The 23947-nt window shown below is 47.3% G+C and overlaps 1 protein-coding gene across 11 annotated transcripts in view; it reads right to left on the minus strand.

Moving 5' to 3' along the window:
* Nucleotides 1–5720: 5720 nt before the first annotated feature.
* Nucleotides 5721–23947, minus strand: part of LOC147099635 (trinucleotide repeat-containing gene 6B protein-like) — a 199804-nt gene continuing 181577 nt past the window's right edge. For all 11 annotated transcript variants that reach the window (XM_085969901.1, XM_085969898.1, XM_085969900.1 and 8 more), the window contains 3 exons: nucleotides 22469–22548; nucleotides 20559–20698; nucleotides 5721–17708 (listed from right to left, as the gene is read on the minus strand). In XM_085969901.1, the coding sequence (XP_085826027.1) occupies nucleotides 17339–17708; nucleotides 20559–20698; nucleotides 22469–22548 (590 nt within the window). In that variant the 3' untranslated portion in view covers nucleotides 5721–17338. The remainder of the gene's footprint in view (nucleotides 17709–20558; nucleotides 20699–22468; nucleotides 22549–23947) is intronic.

Genomic DNA, 23947 nt, shown 5'->3' on the forward strand with positions numbered 1-23947 from the left:
GGGACTGGGAGGTAGTCACTTATATACCTGGAATAGTGGGAGGAGTCAGCCGAGGCATGTCCAGACCTGTACCTAGTGGAATACACATACAGACACAGACAGGTATGACAGTGGTTTACCACAAAAGGCTTACGAGGCCTCCTGAGAGACTGACATACACGAACTGGTAGTACACTCCACCCCGCCGGACTCAATTTTAAACAAGGGGTGAATGTGGTAAACCACTGTTACCGTTCACAACCGTTCACTATTGTTACACTGTTGTTATCACTGTTTACATCGCTACACAAGGTTACCTCTTGCCACGCACACTGCTATACCTGGGCTTACCTCAGCTGACTCCGCCCATGGCTCCGCCTGCTTGCCCAGGTATAAAGGTGACCGCTTGGCTAGTATTCTCCCTTGTTGGAACCGATCGCCCACGAGGGTGGGCTCTGTTATTTAGCCAATAAAAACCTATAGTTACAATCTTAACTCGTCGCTTTTCATGGAATGAATTGATAGGTATATCAGGGAGATTTTAACTTTCATATAGATTGGGATAAGCAGACGAGCATCTGTCGGAAAGGTAGTGAATTTTTTGAGCATGTCCAGGATAGTTTTCTACAGCAATATGTCCTAGTGGCAACAAGGTGGCAAGCCATATTAGATTTAGTAATGAGCCAGATTTAGTTAACAGCCTAACTGTGCGTGAACATTTATTGAATAGCGAGTTCAACGCAGCGTTTGAAAGGGAGAAACATGAAAGAGCTACTAAGATTATAGATTTAGTTAAGGCCGACGTCCAACGGGATGAGGCGGGTATATGGAGTTAGTTCGCAGATCAGTCATGATCTCACAAGGGCGGAACAGGCTCGAGGGGCTCGGTGGCCTCCTCCTGTTCCCATGTTCCTAACTCAAAACACAAGATCTGTCGTCTGGTCAGCTTGCCCTTGTATGTGGAGCACGAAAATATTGAGGTACACGTTGCGATGATGGCTTCACACTTCAGTCAGGTTTTGGAGGAAGGCCTACCAGCAATTTTAATAATCAAAAACCAACACATTTGTGTTTGAGCGATTGATTTTGTGTGTGCATTTCAGTCCTTTATTTGTTCATGGGAGGGGAGGCTGCATCCATTGCCCTGAAAAGGTGGTGGTGGGCTGCCTTCTTCTGGTTTGCGAGGCCATTTTAGAGGGTATTGACTAAACCACCTAGCGTTGGATTGGAGTCGGACGCAGGCCAGAGGGCGCGGGAATGGCAGGTTCTCTTCCCCGAAGGATATTATTGAACCAGTTGACAATCCTGCAGCCCGCAAGTTACCAGATTTATTGATTTAATTTTCACAACTTTCCACGACGAGATTTGAACTCACAACCTCGAGGTTGCTCGTCCAGCACTGTAACCACGATATTATCACAAGAACATTAGAAATAGGAGCAGTAGGCGGCCATTTGACTCCTTGAGCCTGCTCCGCCATTTAATGAGATCATGGCTGATCTGATCTTGGGCTCAGCTGCATTTCCCTGCCCGCTCCCCATAACCCTCGACTCCCCTTATCATTCAAAAATCTGTCTATCTCCGCCTTAAATATATCCAATGACCCGCCTCCACAGCTCTGTGGGGCAGAGAATTCCACAGATTTACGACCCTCGGAGAAGAAATTCCTCCTCATCTCCGTTTTAAATAGGCGACCTCTTATTCTGAAACTATGCCCCCTCGTTCTAGATTCTCCCATGAGGGGAAACATCCTCTCAGCATCCACCTTGTCAAGCCCCCTCAGAATCTTATATGCTTCAATAAGATCCCTTCTCATTCTCCTAAACTCCAATGAGTATAGGCCCAACCTGCTCAACCTTTCCTCATAAGTCAACTCCTTATCGTACACTTTGCTTTGGGCATCTTGCCCCGTCTGTAACTGAGCAAAAGGTGATGATCCTAAAAAACTGCACCATGAGTTACCATAGAAACACAGACAATCTGCATTCGGTGTCCGACTCTCCATGATGTTCCAGCAACCAGTGCCTGAGGTGAAGGCCAGAACAGATTAGTTCCTCTGTGAAAGTTCACAGCATTTTAAAAGGTACATAAGAATTATAGTCGGTGCCAAGGTCGTCCTCACTCAGTAAGTCGATAGATACCAATTATACTGCTTCGGCATTTAAAACCGAAAATGATATATACTTAAAACATTCTCTGCATATTCAGTTCAATGATGGGCCACAGATCAGGGGCTTGGTGTACAGGTAATAATTTAGCACAAGATAAATACGATTGCTCACCCTCGTCTTGTTTTCTTCCACCGATCTGCATCTTCCAGCCTGTAGATGTACAGCCCAGTTTGATCGGGTCTTGGGAAAACCACAGGCAAAAAAGTGCCATCTTTATACTGCAGATTTGAGAAGGGTCGACTCTCTCCTGACGTATAAATACCCACACAACACAACGGCAAAATACTGCGGATGTTGGGAATCTGAAATAACAACAGAAAATGCCGGAGACACTCCGCAGGCCAGGCAGCATCCGTGGAGAGAGAAACAAGAGTCAACGTTTCAGGTCGGTGACCCTTCGTCAGAACTGGAGAAATGCAGGAAATGGAACAGATTTTAAAACAAGTTTAGGGGCTGGGAAATGGGGGAGGGGAGGAAAGAACAAAAGGGAAGGTCTGTGATAGGCTGGAAGGCAGGAGAGATTAAGAGACATTGAGAGATATTCAAGGCAAGAGGAGATGGTAATGGGGCAGGTTAAGAAACAAATGATGGCTCTAGATGAATTGTAAATTGCACTGGCAGAATGGAAGACAGCTGCCCTGTGGGAGAGAAAAAAAACCAACAAAAAAAAAAGCACAAACAAAAAGTGTGGATAAAAAAATGTGATAAGGGGCCGAGGTTATGATCTGAAATAGTTGAACTCTATGTTGAGTCCAGAAGGCTGTAAAGTGCCTAATCGAAAGATGAGGTGCTGTTCCTCGAGCTTACGTTGAGCTTCATTGGAACAATGCAAGAGGCTGAGGACGGTGAGGTCCGAGTGGGAATGGAGCGGTGAATTAAAATGACAGGCGACCGGTATATAAATACCCACGACCTGTATCTTTGTAACGGTTTGTTTTGACCAGAGGCCAAACTGAACCCGATTAACTATTCAATAGTAAACCCCAAAACACTATGCCCTCGGCTTGCCTTGAACTATGATCTGGAAGTGTTCCCAAGCCAACCTCACTGCCATCGTCCAACTCGGTCGATGTTGACACGTGGACCACTGCCTGCCGACCCCAGTTCCCCATGAGAGGGAGCACTGTGCCTGTCACGCATACCCGTTACCATATTCAGCTGGGGGAGGCTGTAGCGGTGTATTTCTCGGTGGTTATAAGGGTGTGGTGGTGTAGTGGTTACGTTACTGGACCAGTAATCTAGAGATCACGAGTTCAAATCCCACCATGGCAGTTTGAGAATTTGTATTCAATTCAAAGATAGGCGGCAGTGTGGGCAGTGTAGGCACTGTAGGCAGCGTGGGCAATGTAGCCGGAAGCATAAAATTACAAAGGGATATCGACAGATTAAGTGAATGGGCAAAACTGTGGCAAATGGATTTCAATACAGTTAGACTATCCTTTATCCGAAAACCTCGGGACCAGCCGAGTTTCGGATAAAGGAGAATTTCGGATTTCGGAAGGTGGGTCGGCGGGGGGTCGTGCGCACGACTTACGCTGACGCTCAGCGTAAGTCAGTCGGGGTCCGCGGGGGGGGGGGTCGGCGGTTGTCGGGGCCGGCGGGGTCCGCGGGGGGGTCGGCGGTTGTCGGGGCCGGCGGGGGGGGGTCGGCGGTTGTCGGGGCCGGCGGGGGGGGGTCGGCGGTTGTCGGGGCCGGCGGGGGGGATCGGCGGTTGTCGGTTGTCGGGGCCGGCGGGGTCCGCGGGGGGGTCGTGCGCACGACTTACCCTTTATCCGAACTTCCGAAACCGGAACCCTCTAAAAACCGAAGGTTTTTTCGTTCGTACGCACGACTTACGCTGAACGAAAAAACCTTCGGTTTTTAGAGGGTTTCGGTTTTTGGAAGTCCGGATAAAGGGTAGTCTACCTGTATAGCCAAATGTGAGGTCATCCCCTTTGGACCTAAAAAGGATAGAACAGGGTACTTTCTAAAAACAGTGGAGGTCCAAAGAGACTTGGGGGGTGTCCAGGTACATGGATCATTAAAATGTCATGAACAGATACTGAAAATAATCAAAAAAGCTAATGGGATGCTGGCCTTTATATCTAGAGGACAACAATACAAGGAGGTAGAAGTTCGATTGAGTTGGACTATAGCAGTAAGGTTAGCTTGGGAACACTTCCAGATCATGGCTTGGGGACCATCACACTTGAACCCGATCCTGTCTTTATCCCCCCCCCGCCCCACCCCTTTCCCAGGAGAGGGATCCTGCGACTAGGTTCCCCCTCCCTATAGCTTCCCGGCGCTCCATGGCCAATCGGAAAGCGAACAGAAAGACTTGCATTTCTACAGCGCTTTTCACGACCCCCGGGCATCTCAAAGCGCTTTACATAGTCATCGAGTTATACAGCACAGAAAGAGGCCCTTCGGCCCATCGCGTCTGCCATCAAGCCCTGTCTATTCTAATCCCATTTTCCAGCACTTGGTCCGTAGCCTTGTATGCTATGGCATTTCAAGCGCTCATCTAAATGCTTTTTGAATGTTGAGGGTTCCTACCTCTACCACCCTTTCAGGCAGTGAGTTCCAGATTCCAACCACCCGCTGGGTGAATTTTTTTTCCCCTCAAATCCCCTCTAAACCTCCTGCCCCTTACCTTGAAACTCTGCCCCCTGGTTATTGACCCCTCTACTAAGGGGAAAAGTTCCTATCTACCCTATCTATGCCCCTCATAATTTTGTATACCTCAATCAGGTTCCCCCCTCAGCCTTCTCTGCTCTAAGGAAAACAACCCCAGCCTGTCCAGTCTTTCTTCATAGCTGAAGCGCTCCAGCCCAGGTAACATCCTGGTGAATCTCCTCTCCACCCTCTCCAATGCAATCACATCCTTCCTATAGTGTGGCGACCAGAACTGCACACAATGAAGTACTTTTTTGGAGTGTAGTCATTGTTGTAATGTGGGAAACGCGGCAGCCAATTTGCACACAGCCAGGTCCCACAAACAGCAATGTGATAATGACCAGATCATCTGTTTTTGTTATGTTGGGTCAGGGAGAAATATTGGCCCCAGGACACCGGGGAGAACTCCCCCTGCTCTTCTTCGAAATAGCGGCCATGGGATCTTTTACGTCCACCTGAGAGAGCAGACGGGGCCTCGCTTTAACGTCTCATCCGAAAAACGGCACCTCCGACATTGCGGCACTCCCACAGCACTGCACTGGGAGTGTCAGCCTGGATTTTGTGCTCAAGTCTCTGGGGCGGGACTTGAACCCACGACCTTCTGACTCAGAGGCGAGAGTGCTGCCCACTGAGCCCCGGCTGACACTCTTCAATACCCGATTGGATGATCTTGACCAGCAAGTCAGTTTCTTTCCCATCTCCCACCATTTTCATAACAAAAGTGTTGAAATAATTTTTTTTTTTTTTTATATAAACGCCCACTATGATGTTTCTCCCGGGTGTTTGCTCCCAGCAGCGTCCGGGAGATGAATCTTCAATTACCGGAGACTCCAGGGCCAATCCCGGAGGTTTGGCCACCCCAACTATAATGTGCATCGAAAGGTGGAAAAAAACGACACAGCGAGACACCAGAGGTAATGCTTAGCAGCCAAACACAACATGTTTATTCTTTTTTTTTTCTCAAGAAAAATTATGTAGTCCACTGAAGCAACTGTGTTGCACAATTACAATCACATCCTCAAAACAAACCACGGATAAAAGCAAATTTCAAAATTCTTTATATATATACCTATTAGAACAACTTTTTTGTTTCAGTTTCAATGAAATGACAGACTTTTTTTTAATATTTTGCGCTGATATATATAAAAAAAAATTCACCCTTATTATTCCAGCGATGGGGATACAGTACCAGCTATGGCCAGACCAAGAAATGGAAACGCTCCAGCTTATTTGTACAAACTACATTGAGCAACACAATTTGTTAATGAACCAGTGATTTTGTTTTTTCTCTCCCCTCTTAATAAGTACCTATCCTGGTTACACAATGCATAGTTCTCAGATTTCTTCTAATTAAAAGGCAATGGCACCCACTAATGGGACGTTCTCCCCTTCACCCTCCCCCCACCCCCCTCCCGCTGTGGTAAAAAGTCAGTATCCCGTTAAACAAATTTTTGCAGGTCATTTTTCTTTTTAAATGATGAAATACATTCATTTTCTTTGATGCACGTCAGTCCTGTCTCTCTCGCTCGCTCTTCCCCCACTATAGTTAGCATTTATTTATAACATTGCAGTGTTGTCACCGGGATTGCAGTAAACCACACTGTGCTCTTGGCCACTCGAACTGTGGAAAAAAAAACCATCTAGCCGTACGATTCTAGATTCTGCCTTTCCGAGCGTAGAATGCTGCCTGTGGATTATAACCCGGGCTGTATAATACTGGGGTGAAGTGCAGTACTGGCGATTACTGATCAGTGCTGAGAGAGACGGGAGCAATTTTAAGTTATGAATTAAGAGCATCAGAGTGTATTGGCTTGAAGTACGATTGTTTTTCCTATAGTGTATTGGCACCAATAGGCTAAGTAATCCTAGTGACAACAATGCATTATATATATATATAACTTTCCTTCTGATTTCACATCCCATCTCCCTGCCACAGAACCCACCTTAAGCAGAAGGAAAGGTGGCTTGGACGACGAGATTCTTTGTTTTGGACAAGCCCCACCAACCACTCTGTCAGACGGGGTGGGTGTGTTAGTGGAATATTAAATGGCATCAAGTTTCTCTCTCCCTCCCTCCCTCCCTCCCCCCCAAAAAAGATGGATTATCCAGTGACCCATGGCAACCCATCGAGTGGGCCGGCTCAACACCAATTGAAAGCTTCTCGCCCAACACTGGCAGGTGAGCAGAGGCCGCGGGCAGTTGTTTTTTTTTTAAAGTCACTGCTGCCCTGTCCGGGGAGTCAGGCATCCCACTGCGTGTACTACAGGGTTGCCATGCCGATAGTTAACAATACAAGAAGCGACAGTCTGATAGCACCAATACTGAACTGGTACCGGGGGCAGGCACGGTAGGAAGTCAGATATCCGAATACCAAACAGACCGATTATTCCGACCACCTAGTTCCATATATATTTCTTTTTCTTCAAAACCTATCAAAATACGCACATGCTTAATGTAAGACATATCAGCAAAATCCTCTGCAAATGTTCTAAATTGCTTATTATATAACATTAGGATTCATTTATAAAAACAGAATTCGAGAAATCCTTGGAACCACAGAATTTAAGTTTTTTATATATATATATATATATAATTCACAGTACTTTCAGAATAAGTATTTTTTTTAAAAATCTTCTTTTCCTTCTCGGTTGCCCAATTCTACCCTAGTCGAGTGATAACAATGGTAAAGGTTTATATACAGGTCACTTATCTGAACTGACTGCAACTGAAAAAAAAAAGTTTTGACTTCTCCTGAGCAATCATTCCGATATGCTGCCGCCTCACTGTGTGTGTGTGTAACTGGCTGCTGCACCGACGACCAACTAACGATGACATTCCCAGACAACTCTGCAGCTTCCACGGACTGAGCCGACCCAACACCCCGCCACACAGTCCAGTTTCACCAAGTCTTTAGCCCCAGTTTACACGGCACCGAATGCTCCATGGTAACATACATACCCTGTAAACTCCCAACAACACAAAAGAGAAGTGTCTGTTTTGTTAAATCTCGTTACGGTGCAGCAAAATAATAAAAGACATCGCTTTGCGAGTCACAGCAATTGAATCAGGCAAGTGTAAACAGTGGCATTCAATCTCCTTCCCCCGCCCACTCGCGATGGATTTTTTAATGCCTCTTTGTACAATATAGAACAATGCAATGGGTCATCCAACATGCACCCCGCCCTTGTAGGCAAGGTGAGGTATAACGGAGACAAAGGTTGGGGGTAACAAGGGTGACTTCATCAGATCAACCAGGCTAAAATGAATCTAATCTATCATGTAAACAAAAAGGTATCTGACGCACTGGAGCAGGCAGAGGGAAGAGGAAGCAAGGGAAAGTACTGGGAGTAGACCACTACATCTTGGGAACAGCGCAAACAGTCGCAGATGGAGAGGCTGAAGGTCCTCGCAGTGCTATTGTCAGCACACTGGTTACGTCAAATTACTGTGTGTGCTACTTCAACAAGTTAACCCCCTAAATTACAATGGGTTAATAACTGCGCTGAAAGAGCACCCCCCCCCAGGAATCTCACCTTCCATATTTGGTGCTGAGCTGATGCAATTAAAAAAACTCTCAGGTACTCGGGACAAAAACTTTACAAAAAGCAACTGGTGACATTCCTTCTCTCGGCTGTGACCCGACTCACCAGGAGAGAGAGGGGGATAAATATCAGCATCTCAAAAGCACAGCACGCACCTGCCCTACAATTCGGAGAGTTTAAATCGCCTGGGAGGGCTGTGGAAAAGAGTGAGCAATTGCAAAGAGCAAGGTGCGCGCCACATGCAATTCAAAAAGGAATTCTTTACGAGAACGAGTCACCCCTCTGTTCTAACAAAATCATTAATACTTAACAAAAAAAACACATTTCCTTAATATACACTAAAGATATTGTGCAATATAACACACACTGTTAGATCAATGAGATTCAAAGTTTAAAAAAAAATGATACTGTTGTCTTAAAAGGAAAATTCCAAAGCAAAGCTGATTGTTGCCTCTTTCTAAATAGGAGTTTGATTCTATGACAGCACAGCATCGACCCTGGGACACTGATGTACTGCAACTACCTGTTATTGGGAAGGGGGAGCTGGAGGACACAAGGCAGTCGGCAGAATTTCTTTTTGTTACTTAACAACTTCCCACACACAAATCAGTGACAATATTATTAAATTCTCAATCAGTCTTTTGTGGGCATTTAAGCCAACACCAAATGCACCCTGCAGTATCGACAGAAGAAATATTGGGACAGGACACAGCCACGCCCAGGGTCACACAATATTGACTTCAGCAGAATTAAATCAATCAATATACCAACAACTCTCAGTCCCAGCTATTGTTTTAAAAAAAAAGACATACTTGTTCAAAAGGCAGAAAATCTCATCACAAGAAAGTGCGATACCCTTCGCAAATCCGTTTGGCCAACGGCAGAAGCACAGAAAGGGATCAGGCTGCACAGTGGCACTGTTCCCATTGGAAAGATGTGGCATCTGATCCCCAGCAAAACCTGATCACCCGACTGTAGCGAGGTCTTGACTCTTTTCTCTCTACCCTCCCCAACCCCACACTCACAAAAACAAACTCATTTTAAACTTCTAGATATGGTTGACACAACAACCTTATTACAATTGTGCATATACATTAACTGAAATACTTCGAACTGTGCAATCAAACCAAGAGCAGCACAGTGCATTCCCAACTCGGGCATGGCACTGGACGGGGGCGAACCAGGACGTTAACGCTGTAGCTCAGACCCCGGACTCTGGGGGCAGCATCCACCCTGCCAGCTACTCCCACATTGCCAGTCAACACAACCCCAGCAGCCTCCCCAAACAAGATGGGTGAATTATCACTAATTAAGGGCAGTTCTGGAGCTCTTTTCTAAAAGAGATTGGACCGAGACCACCATTTCAATTAGGGCCCTCACCCCTCCACCAACAGCACGGCTATCTGACGTCAAGGGCACAAAACATCCTCTGCAAAAAGGAGAGGAAAATACAGAACAACTGGCTCCTGCTGATGCTTGTGCTGTGACCCTACCATTTACAACCAATGAATACTATAGGCAGGAAAATGCTAAAATTGCACTTTAGGAATATAATCTGCCTGGTTGATGATAAGACAAAGACTAGGAACTGAGATGCTGAATGCCCTCTGAAGGGACTCCTACTGAGTTTTAAGTTGGTCCCGTTCAAAGTCTGTGGAGCTCCATGGGAAGACAGCAGGTGAATGAGGGACCAATGCTCCTTTAAAGTCAGTCAGTGACGTGCGCTGGGATCACTTGGAAAGTAGGGACGCACAAACGGTAATGTCCGACTTGAGCCATTTTAAAATTGTTAATTATTTACTCTCCGGGATATAGGAAGGTGTGGGAGCGAGGGATCTGCACAAGAGTGCTCAGCAACCTTGTGAGGCGCCAGGCACACCCCTCAAGTTGTTTTTGATCAAAGGCAGAGACGATGCCCTGATGCGAAAGGCAGGAGGGCGGCAGAGCAGAAAAGGACAGCAGAGGGTGAAACAAAAATAAAAGGGGGGAGCTTGGGAGAGGATTAAGGGGGATGGCCTTCCGGATTAAAGAAAATGCGATGGAAACTGTAAAGTAAAGCCACGTCAAAACTGGGTGGAAGAAGAGCTCACAGAATAACAAGATTTACTGAGGAGAAAATAATTTTATAATATGGAAAGGAGCTAGCTAAGCAATAAAAATGGCACAGCATTCTGTTGAAATCAACTCCACCTTAATTATTGTATCTGTGGGTCTCTCTCCCAAGCCAAATTTATGATGCACTTCAAAATTTCTTTTGGTCAACTGTGGAAATACCATTTTGCATTTTTTCCAACCACCCCCCCCCCCCTTTCTCCTTCCCTCCCAGGGGCCGTATCGCCAGGAAGTTCCTCGACATCGATCGAAGGTCTGGGCAAGGCGGAAGCTCCAGTCACCTCAAGTTTTCTAACCCAGCCGGATAATCCCGACAAACACGGTCGCTGCTTGCGGGCTGGCGAACCGACACAGGGACAAGCGGTATCCGAGGTTTTTTGAAAAACGCCCTCACCCCTATTTTAGGGACGCCTGCCAATAACCGAAGTGTTCTGTGGGGGGGGGGGGGGGGGGGGGGGTCAAGGTGCAGCTGCGTGCAGGCGTGGGAGTGATTTTCCGACCAGAGTGATGCGGCTTCCCCTCCGCCCCGCACACATTACAAAAACAATCTGGGACCCGAGACAATCGGAAGGGTCAGGCGAGGTCGGAGAAACTACCAGGATAGTACACACACATACAAAAAAAAAATTATAGGGCCTCAGTATACAGAACGAATACGATAACAGAAAATGCTGGAAATGCACAGCAGTATTTAGTTTACGTCTGAAAGAATGAGACAGGATAATTTTTTTTTTTTTTTAAATTACCATTTTCTCTTTAAGGTGCCGATGGACTTGCTGAATATTTGCTACACTTTCTGCTTTTCCGGCCCTCTCAGGCTTCCTTCACTGTCTGTAAAAACAGACTTTTGCTTGGCTCCCACAGACAGCGCACAGGAGAGGTCTGGCATACGCATGTCATAAGCGGGTTTTTTTTTCCTGTTTTAAGATTCTCAGTGTAACCGTGAATCTCGTTTTCCACGGGACTGGCACTGTGCACGCATCCGCAAGAACACTTTGTGGTTAGCAGCAGGACTCACACACACCCACAAGTTGGTAAACTCCGCTGGGGCGGAGAATGGGAATCACGGCCACACACTCCTGCCCACCACCCAGCGAGAGTGATCTTGCGCTCATTCAAGGCCACCTTCCACACCAGTTAATGTCAAGGCACCCCACGCTCAGTCAGAAACTCTCCCCTTGAGATGACCTTTACACCAGTTATTTATCATCTATCTATAATGACATTACAAAAAGTGATTTATTGTTTTTTTTTTAAATAAAAGGGTGGGGGGGGGGGGGCGGAAATCATTGCAACAGAAGCTTCAAATCACCGAGGGGGAACCTCCTGGACACTTCTGTGAAAGTAAGGTGACATCCTGAATAGTTGTTACTCTACAGGGTGTCACTAAGCAACAGAATTACTGCACACTGTATCTCTATATATGTTTTAAATTCCCCATGAAGGGGAGGGGGGGTGATCCTGGAGACCGATGCCGGCTTGGTTTCCACTCCTGCGCCTGCCAGCTCAAGATTTTTCAGCCTATCAAAGTGAAAAGGTAGAAGACTCGCGGGCTGCTGACCGCATTAAAAGGAAGATCCCAGCGCTCCACTGCCAAAGGGGCCCGTTTTAATCGACGTGCCTCGGCGCCGCTAAATGAAGCGGCAGTATAGAACTCGAGGTCCAGAAGCCGACAGAAATTGCCCCACCCCACCCACCCTGAATTCCCACCTTTCTGAAACACTGCAGGCGTGGAGTGTTGCGACTGAACGGTTTGAACAAGTACTCGCATTTCTTTCAAGCAGACCCTCTGAATATCACAACAAATGGCTGTGTCAAGTTGGAACAAGTCAGACTGGTGAGGGGAATGGGGTAGAGAGGGGGGAAAAATAAATTGTGCTTATTTTAGAATCGTCTTGCTTACTTTCATTAAACAATACTTTTTGTTTCCCTGCCTGGAAATAAAAATCCACAGTGGATTCATAATCGGCTTGACTGCAAGATTCAAGACAGACCACAATTTCAATGCAAGGCAGACTCAAGTGGCCACTTGCACTCGAGCAGAGCGACCTGTGTGTTTTGACAAAGTTGCCCCGGTTAGCAAAGGGTCTTTGCAACATTAGGAAAGGCTTGGTAGGAGGCTTAATGTCCCACTGAGTCACCACAACCGCCCCCCCCATCCCACCCCCCCAGCTCCAGGACGACAGGAATTGCTTGTCCCAGGTTAGACTGAATGTGGCATTAAAGTTTTGTGGATGCATATCATTCGTGACCCAAATATTCTAACAGGACTGCAATGAGGTATTACCATTTAAGTAGATTTCTAGTTATTAGACAGGATTGGAAATGGTGCAGCACACAGACTGAAAAATCTAAATCTCATCAAAGTCGGACATTAGCTTTTTATTCCCTCTTTTTTTTTTTAAATTAAAAAAAAAAGTAACATTTCGGGAACTGGCTTTTCCCCTAAAAATTCCTGAGAACTTTCTTTAAATTTTAGGAGAAAAAAAGGTCATAATAGAAGTAAAACAAAAAGTAAATGCAAACTAAACACGAAACAAAACACCGTCAAATGCTCCCAGAGTTACTCCTCATCTAAAAATACGAAAGATATATTTTTGGTCTTTTTATCCTGTTTCGATGGAAGAACGGTTCAACGTTTTTTTTTTTTTGATTTCAGACTTTTCTACATCTTGGAAAAAGAATTTCTAGGACTGTGCCGGCGATATTTGGAATCAAATATTTAAAAATCGATTATCGGAACAGTTCATTCGAATCACTCCAAGCACCACCCTCTCATTGCAAAACGTGAGCCAAGTGCGATGGACAACGAGCAGCTTCCCTCCCCAATCCGCCTCGTTTTGGATTAGTCGATATAAACGCTGCCTCGGTCAACGAAGCGGAGTAAAAATACTTGGCAGCTTTTGGCGACTATCGTTATGATGTCCACCTGTCGGCAGCTGGATCAGATACAGCGCCCAACAGTTCAGTACGGTATCCCCGCTCCACCAGACTCGACTGTCGCCAGTCTGTTCAATCGGGACTGGTCAACTTTGTTTTTCAAAAAAAAAAAATAACCGCAAGATTCTTCAAAATATTACGTTGAATAATTCGACACAGCCCTAAAAGTTATGTAAACAGGACAAGGCCAAACACCTGGGCACCTCCCTTAATGTTCAGGATTAATATAACTCCACAAAGTGCTAGAAGATGGCCAAGCACGCGCAGGAGTGAGGCGTGTATGGGTGGGTGTGCACGTGTCTGTATGTGTGTGTGAGTGAGACAGGGGAGGAGGGGGTGTGGGGTGGGCGAGAGGGCATGGTAAATGCAAAGTGACCGTACGTCTGGATGGGAAGGGGAAAGGCGTGCGTGGGGGGTTTCTACACGTTGGCCAACTGAATACAATTAAAGCAGCAACTTGTAATTACTGCCACTTATGTTAACTTCACAGACGTGACACTGGTGTGGCTCCAAACCCAAGGTCTTCAGCAGGTGAAGACTTATGAAGGCAAGACGCCAAATTTCCTTCCCTTTCCTCCCACTGTACATCATTGCTCGCTGCCCATTCCCACGCCCCCTCCCTCCACCGTACCCATACTACACACCGTCACTTTCTGTGTATAAGAAAAATTCAACACTATAGCAAAACACAATGAGGACAATTTAAAAAAAAATTTAAACAGAAAAAGGTGCAATACTTAGAACAACATTAACAACAATTTTCTTTTTATATAGTTTCCTAAACAAGTCAATGCTTTTCTCACTAGGTTTCACCCAAGCGGGTTTAAAACATGAAAGGGAGGGGGAGGGGGGAATAAAAGGAAAGCACACGCTTTTTAATCTGAAGAACATTTGTACGTAAACGTTTATATCTTTTATATAGTGATCGACCAGTGGACAAAGGTACTGCTCCTCGTCTCTGCGTTCGGCATTTATCTACCATTAATTGGGACCCAGTACCAGCCTGTGCAGCAGCAGGACTGTGAAGCAGTCTGCTACCCATTGAGGTGTGCATTGCCTGACTGTGTCTGCGTAGGTACATGCGTGTATAAAGGATGTGTGCCAGTCTCCAGCGTTACTCTACGCACAATTCAATTGATTGAGTGATTGGATTTCAGCATGACCCCACACAAGCAGCACGGTCACCAGTGGGCGAGGTCAGTGATAATGGAATACTTCACAGGAGACAGACACACATACCCGTTCATAATATGCACCTGACTTAACATTTTAAAGAAATACACTTTCAGTATCTTCGCTTTACATTTTAAATTGGACTTGTTTTTGTTCGATGTTGCGGTCACGCGAGGTCTGTTCGAGTCCTGGACATGAATGACCCCTTTATGCCATGTGTATCATGGCTCCGCACGCACATGCAGACAGGTTCTTGCATATGGTGTAAACAAAAATACATGCTAAAGCTATTCCTACACAGTCTCGTATAACCTTAGGCTAGGTTTACAGCAAGTATGGTTGCATACTTTAGGTCAGCAAGTACACAGAATGGCCACAGATTGGCTTGCTATTACAGATGGACCGTAATTTCACAGAAATAACCTGCGGGGTTTTGGGGAAAAGGAGAAATAAAAAGTGAGCTACATGCAGCAAGGGTTATAATAGCTGTAAGCGGGGTTGTTCCCAGGGCTCAGTCCTGTTCCAAAATCCCTGCGCAGTGACAGAGAAGCTCTCGTGAAGAGTGGAGATGCCGGAGGCTGTGGGGGGGGTGTAAACAGCTGGCGGTAAACCAGTTTCGCAGACTTGTGTCGGTGAGGGTTTGTGAGCGGCTACAAGCCATTTGGTGGAAGTGCCAATTTACAGGCAGTACAGGTGAACGTAGGAGGGCTCACGCCAGCCAAGCCGATTGGATAGCTACATTTCTGCTCAAAGATTAAAAAAAACCAAAACATATACAAAAAGGAGGGAGGACTATATTCAAAGGAGTTATTTTTATTAAATTACGGCAACACCTTCATTGAATTAGCTAAGTGTTTTGAATACCTCAAGGGGGAGGGGGGCGGGGGAAATGACTGACCCGCCGTGAACCCCCCCCCCGCCCCCCAGTTTACAAACTGATGAAGCTGGTTACAGTACACAATGAAAGCCCCCCTCCCCCCCCCCCACCAACACTGAGACTGAGTGCAACACGTAAATTTAACTTGAAAAACCTCTACACTAAGTTTTCTAACATACTTTGTTTTTAAGTGCTTATGTCATTTGAGTGTAGCCGTTTCAGGGGACAGCACGTTGCCCACTTGAGAGAGAAAGAAAACCTCTTGCGATGCTAAACAGTAGCGTGTGATAAACTATCAAGAGCACAAGACCAGTTAGCGGCAGCGATACGCTGATGAGATGGCACTATAAAGTAGTGTGGTAATATCTTCATCAACGCATGTTTTAGGGGTGCTCGAGATTGTGCTGCACTATCGCTGGATGTGTTAAAATTTACAACAGAAAAAATACAGTAACCAGACCTTAAATCGAGCATAAAATAAGCAGCATTGTAGTGAAGGGCTGGGTGCATCTTAATTATCAACTGAAATTAGTTAAGACAACTTTTGGTTGGATGAGGGAGGCAATGAGAGGAAATAGTAGAGTCTCCTTGGATTAAAGGCTGCAAATGTTCAGGGAGCGATAACCCAAGTTCAGTCCAAAGCCTTTGTAAACCGAGAGAGAGGCACCTCTGATGCAAATACCGTTCTCCAATCATCTATCAGGAGATGGACTTAATGCTGTTGAGAAGCTATTTTTTTTCCTGCTCTTCTTAAGATGCTCAGTCTCGCTGGGCTGTTGTTCTAACAGCCCTTTGGTGTCTCGTCCAAGCAGCTGTCATTCGTCCCTGACCCTGGACAATGATGGCTGGCAGGATATTCAACCACAAAGGGCATCGCAGCCAAGCCCAACCCTGCCTCCAGCCAACATGCAAATTTTCCGACAAGGGTTGTTGTTGGACAGAGGTCACAAATGGGAACTACGGATAATTTTCTCTCCCGCCCCCAAGCTTGGGGAGGGGGGGGCATTGAGAGCAATAGTAGCCCCTCCAGCCCTGCTGCCTCCACGGTCGAGATAAACTAATTCAGCACAGACCAGAAATCGAACCCGAGACTCTCTGGTCTGTGTGATTTAGTGGTGCCCATGGTGGTGCCTTTACCTGTTAGGGGAGCAGTGTGAGAATCTTGTGCTAAGTCCCCCGCCACCCCACACATGCCGCAAGCCTAACATTCGATAGGTGCAATGTCCCAAGCCCCAGTGAAGGGTTGGTGCGTGTGGTATTTGTGCGGGTACAGGGCTGGTACTGGTGCATAATACCCTGCAACTGGGATGTCTAATAAGTAACTGCTAGGCTCAGTATCTGTCCTGGTCAATCACTAAGCTTTAATACGTGAGGTTCTGTCGCGTCTCCGCTATTGCAGGTCAGAGGACGGAAACGTGCCCAGTGCAAAAAAAAATGTTTAAAACAAAAAGCCTGTTTGTGTTTTCAGTAAATGTCCTGTTGCAACAACCTCTCAATACGAAGGGGGGGGGGGGAAATCGTGTAAGGAAAAACTATACTAGTTTTTAAAAAAAAAACGTATTTATTTTTTGATGGTAAAGTGTACTTCACATTTTTAATGTTGGCGTTCATGATTCAAGTATTTCGAAGTGTGATATGTTTTTTTTTGTTGTTTTTTTTGTTTTTTGTTTTTTTTGATTAAAAAAAGTAGCCGAAAATTAGGAGGGAGGTGTCTATGTGCACAAGAGAGACTGTGGATGACCCCCTTAATTTGTTTCACTTTTTTCTTTTTTTTCTCCTTTTTTTTTAAACTTGTCTTGAAACTTATTGCAGTTTGAAAAAAAACACATTAGTGCTGCTGTTCAAAAAAGTTCACGAGGTCACAGGTCAAAGGTTGAAAGCTTAAAAGTTCAAATTGAATCAGCCCCTCCGCCCAGGAGGTCGCCAGGTAGTAGGGGGGCCGGGCTGCCCATTCGGTGCGAGTCGTCTGAATTCGGGGCCCCCCACAAGCTGGTCGTGTAGCTCGGGGTGGCCCAAAGCGAGGCTCCCGCCAGGTTACCGCCGCCCCTGCCCACTCCGCCGGCACTGTTCCACTGTCCCAGGCCAGACCGCCCGCCGAACGAGTGCAGGCTGCTCCCCACTGGATCCATCTGGCTCTGTCCCGTCTCCAGCGGCTGCCAGCCGGGGGATGGTGTTGATAACTGACCTTGTGCAAAATAGCGGTTGACTTCCTCTTCACTGACAAACTCAGCAAGGATGGTAGTGTTCCCCAACACACACCTACAAACAAGAAAAGAAACAAAGGAATTAGGGACAGAATTACCCTTGGCGCGTGGAGTTTTGATTTGGAAAGGAAGGGGTAAGGGCAAGAAAACCCCCCCCAGAAAATGCTGAGAGAGGTTCAGCTTTAAAACCCGTTTCAGATGCTGGTTAACTGCTGCACTTCCAGCATTTCCTTTTACTCTGCCCTCTTCTTTTCCCCAATGATTTTCTCGCCTCCTCCCCTGAAAATGGGATGACAGGAAACTCTCTTTTTACCGGCACCTAAATATACGGAAATCTCTCTTAACCGGCAAAATTCAGGAGTAGGTTCAGGTAAGTTTTACTATATATTAGTGGCCGTGTAACCGGGGTTCCTGCACCTGTGGCCGTGCAACAGGGACTCCTGGATCTGTGGCCGTGTAACCGGGACTCCTGCACAAGTGCCGTGTAACTGGGGCTCCTGCACCTGTGGCCGTGTAACCGGGACTCCTGCACAAGTGCCGTGTAACCGGGGCTTCTGCATCTGTGGCCGTGTAACCGGGACTCCTGCACAAGTGCCGTGTAACCGGGGCTCCTGCACCTGTGGCCGTGTAACCGGGACTCCTGCACAAGTGCCGTGTAACCGGGGCTTCTGCATCTGTGGCCGTGTAACCGGGACTCCTGCACAAGTGCCATGTAACTGGGACTCTTGCACAAGTGCCGTGTAACCGGGGCTCCTGCACCTGTGGCCGTGTAACCGGGACTCCTGCACAAGTGCCGTGTAACCGGGACTCCTGCACAAGTGCCGTGTAACCGGGACTCCTGCACAAGTGCCGTGTAACCGGGGCTCCTGCACCTGTGGCCGTGTAACCGGGACTCCTGCACAAGTGCCGTGTAACCGGGGCTCCTGCACCTGTGGCCGTGCAACAGGGACTCCTGGATCTGTGGCCGTGTAACCGGGACTCCTGCACAAGTGCCGTGTAACCGGGGCTCCTGCACCTGTGGCCGTGTAACCGGGACTCCTGCACAAGTGCCGTGTAACCGGGGCTTCTGCATCTGTGGCCGTGTAACCGGGACTCCTGCACAAGTGCCGTGTAACCAGGGCTCCTGCACCTGTGGCCGTGTAACCGGGACTCCTGCACAAGTGCCGTGTAACCGGGGCTTCTGCATCTGTGGCCGTGTAACCGGGACTCCTGCACAAGTGCCATGTAACCGGGACTCCTGCACAAGTGCCGTGTAACCGGGACTCCTGCACAAGTGCCGTGTAACCGGGGCTCCTGCACCTGTGGCCGTGTAACCGGGACTCCTGCACAAGTGCCGTGTAACCGGGGCTCCTGCACCTGTGGCCGTGTAACCGGGACTCCTGCACAAGTGCCGTGTAACCGGGGCTCCTGCACCTGTGGCCGTGTAACCGGGACTCCTGCACAAGTGCCGTGTAACCGGGGCTCCTGCACCTGTGGCCGTGTAACCGGGGCTCCTGCACCTGTGGCCGTGTAACCGGGACTCCTGCACAAGTGCCGTGTAACCGGGGCTCCTGCACCTGTGGCCGTGTAACCGGGACTCCTGCACAAGTGCCGTGTAACCGGGGCTTCTGCATCTGTGGCCGTGTAACCGGGACTCCTGCACAAGTGCCATGTAACTGGGACTCCTGCACAAGTGCCGTGTAACCGGGGCTCCTGCACCTGTGGCCGTGTAACCGGGACTCCTGCACAAGTGCCGTGTAACCGGGACTCCTGCACAAGTGCCGTGTAACCGGGACTCCTGCACAAGTGCCGTGTAACCGGGGCTCCTGCACCTGTGGCCGTGTAACCGGGACTCCTGCACAAGTGCCGTGTAACCGGGGCTCCTGCACCTGTGGCCGTGTAACCGGGACTCCTGCACAAGTGCCATGTAACCGGGGCTCCTGCACCTGTGGCCGTGTAACCGGGACTCCTGCACAAGTGCCGTGTAACCGGGGCTTCTGCATCTGTGGCCGTGTAACCGGGGCTCCTGCACCTGTGGCCGTGTACAGGGCTCTCGTACCTTGGTAAGCATACCTCTCTGTAATCCGGACTTTTTGATCAACCGGCACCACGCCGGTCCCGGATAAAAAAGTTTCCTGTACTAATTCAGTCAGCATCAACCATGTGGACACAAAAACCCCAGGAGCCGAGTGCACCTTCACAAGCAGCTGGGGTTTGGTAAGTCTCAGGCCGAGAAGGAGCAAGGTTCGGCGCCGTAACAAAGGAACGTCCACTGTTGCCAGAGGTTCAGCTGGAGGCCACGTCGAGAGCTTTACGAGGTCTAACTGATGCTGCATCTCTCCCACCCCACCAAGGACATTTGACTCTAATGGCTAAGTGCTGTCCAAAGCAGAAAAAAAACAACCAGTCTGTTGGGAGAAGAGAAATACTGAAAATTGCTGGAAATCCGGAATCAAAAGGGAACATGCTGGAAGTACACAGCAAGTCTGTCAGCGTCTGAAAGAAACCAGGCAGCCCAATGTTTCCGACTCTGATGAAACACACCCAACCAGCATTTTAACCTGTCTTTACTCCTTCAAACACTGGCTGATCTGTTGTGGATTTCCAGCATTTTCTCCTTTCATTTGGGATTCCCAGTATTGGTAGCCTTTAAGCTCCGACACAAAGAATTGTTCTCTCATTTCAGGTGAAACAAGTTCACCCGCAGTTCTGCCAATTTTGAGTAAAATGAAAGTGTTCCTGGCTACATTCTCCTTTATCATCAAAATTCTAAACAGATGCAATGTTGAAAGGAGGCCTGCTGTCAGCAGTTAGTGATTAGATTGTCCCACGTTCCTGACTGGAACACAGTATCTGGTGGCTGGGGTCCCACGAATGGAGGGAGCAGGGTGAGGAATAATCTATCGTATCAAAGCCAGGGACTTACATGTGCAGCGCAGTCTGGGCCTTGGCAGCCTCTTGCTTGGTGCTGTATCGGACCAGTGCGGTGCCGTGTGTCAGGTTCAGGTGGAATGTTATCAGCGGGCCATGCTGCATGCAGATTGTTCGCAGAGTGGAGCCGTCGATCTGAGAGGAAGCAATGTTTAACTTTAAACGTTTTAATTAAAATAAACACAACTTGCTTCTGCGTCCACCTCTCCTCCTTTGAAGTTGCGGCCTCTGGCTGGGGTACAGCGCCCTCCAGTCACTCGTCCAAGCGACAAACATAGAAACATAGAAGATAGGAGCAGGCCATTCGGCCCCTCAAGCCTGCTCCGCCATTCAATGCGATCATGGCTGATCATCCAAATCCAGTACCCTGTCCCTGCCTTCTCCCCATATCCCTTGATCCCTTTAGCCTTAAGAAATATATCCAACTCCTTCTTGAATATATTTAATGAATTGGCCTTTACTGCCTTCTGTGGTAGAAAATTCCACAGGTCCAGCACTCTCTGGGTGAAGAAATTCCTCCTCATCTCAGTCCTAAATGGCTTACCCCTTATCCCTAGACTGTGACCCCTGGATCTGGACTCCCCCGCCATCGGGAACATCCTTCCTGCATCTAGTCTGTCCAGTCCTGTTAGAATTTTATAAGTTTCAATGAGATCCTCTCTCATTCTTCTAAACAACTCTTAGGCATGAGCCCACAGTGAGTGTCGCAGGCTATTCCACTGCAGGGGCATCACTGCAAAGCTTGATCCCTGCTCACTCTACCACCCTCTCCAGCCATGGCCGCTGGGGCCAACTGATGTGCATCAAATGCCACCCAAGCTGCGATCCGGTTGCGGTGCGCAGACCAGGGCCGGAACCTGCTTTACATGGCTCAGTGCCACACTGTGCAGGACATTTACCAATTCATCCACCAAAAGAGCGACAAAACATTCAATCGCTGAGACGCATATCTAGGATCAATGACATCAGCCAACAAGCAGCAAAGCTTCTAACTGGCCGAGTAAAGCCGGTCCCTTTATCAATAAAATCTTTCTGCTTTACAACCTGGCTTTATCATCCATCCCTTTCAGCACATCAGCAAAAGAAACACATCTTCCCCATGTTTCTATTGTTTCATAAAAGCAATTGGTGACAGAAGGGTTACGAGGGTACATGATGGGTCTCCAACTCAAATATTAATCTTTTGCTGTTCAGATGTTGACAGGTTTGCTGTGCATTTCTGGATTTAAATTCAGACTGTTGGCACTGGCAGTTTTGTTTTTAATCTCATAATGTGATTGTTTTGTTTATTATCAGTACAAGTGATATCCAAACCATCGCTGTCAAACACATTCGAGTGTTTTGGTGTCACCAATACACGACAAAAGGTTTCCAGCTTCGTGCTCTGCACCTTACTGTCCTCACAGAATCCTGCAATTATTCCCCCTCCTTTCAGAATCTGCCTCCAGCTCTCTCTCCGTCCTGCTCTCTATTTCACACTGTCTCCAGCTCTCTCTCCGTCCTGCTCTCTATTTCACACTGCCTCCAGCTCCATCCTGCGCTCTTTCACACTGCATCCAGCTCTCTCCCTCCTGTCCTAAATTTTTACTGCGTCTCTTTCCCTACACTTTGTTTAGGATGCGAGTTACAGTTCTACGTGTCTGCGCTCCCTACAAACTTGCATTTACTTACCAGAGATAAAGAGAGGGTTTATAAGTAGGCGAGAGAGAGATTTCCCTTTAAAGGAAAATGTATGTGCTTACGCCCCAAGGCTGGTGGATGCCAGGGAACTTGTATGCAATGCCAGGTGACGCTAACCATTACACTTTACCAAAATCCTGGCGAAAACATTGCAAACCCATCAGGAACCTCAAGTACCTCTGTGATATGCCTCTTATCATTGACCATTCTACAGAATTTCTGTACCTGTGGAGTGAGATTATGAAGAACAAGCCAGGAGCTGACCCGAGCAGATCCACCCGAACTGCCATCACTCCAGTTGGAACCTAGGGAGAAACGAGGAGATGAGGTATATGTATATATATATTTTTAAAAAAAGACTATTTTCCTCCTGCAATTGAAAGCACGACCCACTCGATGCACTGGGGACTGATTGATGGGTGCTGTCAGCGGTTTCTTTAACACTGAGAGCCACAGCCCACACTGAAAGGCACTACACCAAGGCTGAAGAGTGCCAGAGGACATTGTGACTAGTTAATGCCAAGCTTGGGGAAAAAACTTTTATTTAGCATTTTCGCATCCTCAGGACGTCCCAAAGTGCTTCCCAGCCAAGAGATTACTTTCTAAATGCAGCCCCGAAGTGCTTCCCAACCAATTCATTACTTCTGAAGTGCAGTCACTGCTGTTACGTAGGGAAATGCAGCAGCCGATTCGAGCACAGCAAGGTCCCACAAACAGCAACGAGACCGAAATGGCCAGTAAATCGGTTTTTGGAGGTGTTGAGCAGAGGTGTCCTCTGCTCTTTTGCCAACAGTGCCATCCTCTCCGTCTACCTGAGGGCTTAACACCTCGGTTTGATGCCGGATCCGAAAGATGGCACCTCTGGCAATGCAGCACTCCCTTCGTCCTGTACTAAAGCTTCAGTCTAGATATGTGCTCAAGTCATCATTGTGACTCTCAGGCGAGTGTGCGGCCACTGGGGGCAAACTGAAACTGTTAGATAAAGTAGTTAAAAAGAGAATTTAAAAAAAAAAAATGGGATGGGAATAGGATAAGAACAGTCCACTAGCTTGAGGCCTAGTATTTCCCCTTATTGTGTATACAAACACACCAAAAACATTAGTGTAATGTCACGATGACTGGATTTTATAATATATAAAATAGTTTTCAATTGAATCAGGCAGATATAAACTTTCAAGTAAACATAGAAACATAGAAGATAGGAGCAGGAGTAGGCCATTCGGCCCCTCGAGCCCGCACCGCCATTTACAGGAAACTTTCTGGTATCCGGCACTGACGGGACCGAGCTGGTGCCGTACCATCAAAACTGCCGTAGAAACCAGCGCTAATGTTAAAACATACGGAGCTTTTGAGCTCCGTGTGAATCAACAAACCCTGTTGCTTAGCAACAGCTTCAAAACAGTCGGCCGCAGCTTAAAAGCGTCTCTGTAGCTAAGCAACAGCTTCAGCTAGACCTTGCAGAGCCTGACTGGAAAAAAAACGAGAAGTAAAAAAAACTTATAGGAAACGGCTCCTGAATTTTGCCGGTAGATAGAGCTTTCCGGACATTTAACCTCCGGTTAAACAAAAGTTTCCTGTAATGAGATCATGGCTGATCATCCAAATTCAGTACCCTGTCCCTGCCTTCTCCCCATACCCCTTGATCCCTTTAGCCTTAAGAAATATATCTAACTCCTTCTTGAATATATTTAATGAATTAAATAG

Source organism: Somniosus microcephalus, chromosome 28 (assembly GCF_052327205.1).
Source record: "Somniosus microcephalus isolate GS21.2 chromosome 28, FLI_Smic_1.0, whole genome shotgun sequence".
Lineage (NCBI taxonomy): Eukaryota > Metazoa > Chordata > Chondrichthyes > Squaliformes > Somniosidae > Somniosus > Somniosus microcephalus.